The sequence below is a fragment of the Pteropus vampyrus genome, unplaced genomic scaffold (genome assembly GCF_000151845.1).
Source record: "Pteropus vampyrus isolate Shadow unplaced genomic scaffold, Pvam_2.0 Scaffold463, whole genome shotgun sequence".
In the NCBI taxonomy this organism is placed as follows: domain Eukaryota; kingdom Metazoa; phylum Chordata; class Mammalia; order Chiroptera; family Pteropodidae; genus Pteropus; species Pteropus vampyrus.
The window spans coordinates 853,426-856,636 of record NW_011889244.1 but is presented as its reverse complement, the minus strand read 5'-3'; the positions used below and the strand labels follow the sequence as shown (position 1 = coordinate 856,636).

Sequence of the window (3,211 nt, the reverse complement as noted above, 5' to 3'; positions counted from 1 at the left end):
GGCAGGTGATGTGGGGTCTACACAGGTAGAAAAGAACCATCTAGGATGAGTGGAAGGGAACTGAGGACATGTAGGGTCAATGAATTAGAGGTCTTGGTCATATAAAGAATTGTTGGAGCCAGGATATCAGAAGGAGGTAACTAGAAAGATAGCATGAGAATAAAGATGGTGAGAAAAGAAATCTATATTTAAAAACAATCTTTTATTTGTCCATATACATTTTAACATATATTCTATTGATACACATTATATTTCTTTTCAGTGATAATTAAATAATTTACTATATAATGTAAATTAAAAAATATAATTCTTGAATTCTCAGCATTTCCATTACATATAATATCTAAGGTGAACCAGAACAATCAAACATCATTGGTGTTAATCTTAATAAGTAAACAGCCAACATTTCTACTTAAAGTATGAATTTAGAGATTTAAGGAGATAAATTCCACTGTTAGATTATTGTATCTTCAGAATTAAAGAGGGTGTGTACATAAATGAAATCAATTTTGATGTTTAAATCAGCAAGGTGTGAGTGTGTATTGAAAACATCAACATGTAAAATAGAAACCTAGTTAATGATCACATTTTCCTAAGAATAAATTTGTGTGTATGTGTCTTAATCATGTGAATATCATAAACAATAGACATTAGCACAAACATAAATTCGTTGCCTATTTTGGCCATTGAGACAATGTTTTTAACTGTTCAGAAGAGGATTTCTTAATTTTTTCAAGATACAGATCTTTATTGTTGGTTTTTCTATTGATTTTGAATAATATTTATCTATAACACTCATTTTTAGTAGTGTTCACACTTTTTATTAGTCAAAGATCTATGTTAGAATTTATAAGCTACATTAAATAAAAATTTTTGTCACCGAATCAAAATAATTTCAGCCCCAATGAAATTTTACTTTTTAGGGCAGCCTTTTGGTGTCCTTGTTTTAGTAAAATATGAATCCAACAAAGCTTTTTGAAAAGCTGAAAGCAGCTCACAAACTCTTCTTACTCAACTTTCTTCATGGACCTTATTTAGAGAATCTCTCTATTAAGGAACAACATGTCTATTTTTCCATTCTTCTTTTAAAATTCCATCTAAATTTTTTCTTATGGTCCCTCATTTATCTGTTTCTTCTTTCTCTCCTTCTTCTAACTCAGCTTCTCACCCCATGTCCTTTTTCCTCATTGTGTTCTAGGAAAAATTTTCTCCTTTTCTATTTCTTCTATGCTTGGATTCACATCTCCGCCTATTATGCTTTGTTTTTCATAGAGAATTTGTTCCTATTGAGTTCACTGGTTCTTTTACAGAGAATTGTGAATGGAATAAGTAAAATATTAACAATCTGGCTATGTAGCAATCCACAAACATAAGATATGTGAACATCTCACAAACACAAAATGTAATTTCCATGGTTGATGTCAATAAAACATAGTTTCTTTGGTATAAGCTTCTTGTGTACAAAGTGTAGCATCAGTACATTCTTGACTTTTTCATGTTGCTTGGCATCTCTGTGAATTAAAGGTATTACTAATGAACAATAGGATAAATGTCATTTTAATACTTTTTCATTTTTCTGTTGCATTATGGCAAATTTTTATTCTAATTCTTTAGTTCAAGTTACATAGTCTATGATGCTTTAAGGTAAATGGAAACCTGAAACTGGAATGTGACCTGGAATATGACTCTCTTCCCAACTTTTTATAGATTCACCAAATGACTTTTGGTCACAGAACTCTAGCTTTTAACTTCGTGTACTCTTTCTGTCTGGAGTGTTCTTTCTACCATCCCTCTTCTCCATGTCAGCTTATTATGAATTTTACTCAATCTTCAAGCCACCCTCCTAACACCCTCCCCCGACTCAAACCTTGAAATGCTACCTTTCCATAATGCTCTTCCTGGTCCTCTAAAAAAATCAGATGTAATCTCTCTTTCTCTCCTCAGTATTCTTGGCACTTTGGACAACACATGTAGCACTTATTGAGCTTGCTTTATCATCTAGTTGTATGTGAATTTTCTTTGCATCCCCTATAGCCTATAATCCTAATTTAGAAGGTCTAGCCCAGTGCCTTGTGCTGGCTAGAGAATGGAACTGAAAAGAATGTTCAATTTAGATCCTTAATTTTACCAGTACACAGGCAAGAGTGTTTACTTTTAAGAAATTCAGAGTTCACTGACCAGAAGAGATAACAGAGTATTACAATATAGCTGTTTGTAGAAAATACACACACACACACACACACACACACACACACACACACACACACACAAATAAATGTATGAGTCAAGGAATTTACTATCTTTGTAGTAATAGTACGTGATCTTTCCAATAACAAGTGTGTGGAAACAGGTTTTGTAATTCAGTTAATAAAATCACATCCCAAGCTGGATGGTAGAAAGGGTTTCAAATCTGATTTGTGCCTGTCAAGCTGATCTTCATCAGCCTGAAAAGGAGAGAGGCTGAGAGAACATGGAGGGCTGATGCTTTCCATCTTATTCTCGTCAGCGTCTCTCCCTTGAGTTTTTGTCATTGCTTTTCTTCACGTGATCAGGATTTAGCTCTGAACACTCACTGATCACCTGTGATAATTTTTGTCTCGTCCATTACCTAGCTGTATGCTCACCTCAACCAGACCAGAGAATCTACAGACTTGTGCTGGATGCACTCGCTACTCATTTCATTTACTTATTTTTAACCTTGAATGTTCTTGTAATGTTAGCTCCTTTCATTCCCCCCTGAAGTCTGGTTTTCTGTCAAGCACAGTCCTGCTTAATTTAGTGCCAAAGAGAGTCTGCTGGGATGTACGGTCAGGGCGTCTCCCAGATCTGAGGAAGCCTCACCTGAGAAATCTCAGATCCGCGCTACTCACAGTGCATCAGGAAGGACTGCCAATTGGGTGGTGTTAGTGGGAGTTTTATTTGGAAATGATTCCAAAACCTGTAAGAGAGACAAAACAAAGAAATGGATTTGGTAATGAACTTTCGTGCCTGTTGTTCTGCCAGGATCTGTTTGGTAACCAGGGCTCAGCCCTCTCTAAGAGTGGTTTCAGCTGTTCCTACAGCTTAGCATTTGAAGTGTATTGAATACAGACAATTGAGTCTTATTTTTATTCTATTGTGATGCACCTTGCTTTAAGGAATACATGTGTGTGAAAAATATAGATTTTTATTCCATACACAAAAGCATTAGGACCTGGTATTGGTGACAGTG

General features: G+C 35.0%; 1 protein-coding gene across 1 annotated transcript in view; it reads right to left on the bottom strand.

Moving 5' to 3' along the window:
* Positions 1-324: 324 nt before the first annotated feature.
* Positions 325-3,211, bottom strand: part of LOC105306888 (cytidine monophosphate-N-acetylneuraminic acid hydroxylase) — a 45,750-nt gene continuing 42,863 nt past the window's right edge. The window contains exons 14-15 of the mRNA XM_011382164.2: positions 2,842-2,938; positions 325-1,511 (exon numbers count right to left, since the gene is read on the bottom strand). Coding sequence (XP_011380466.1) covers positions 2,863-2,938 — 76 coding nt within the window. The 3' untranslated portion in view covers positions 325-1,511; positions 2,842-2,862. The remainder of the gene's footprint in view (positions 1,512-2,841; positions 2,939-3,211) is intronic.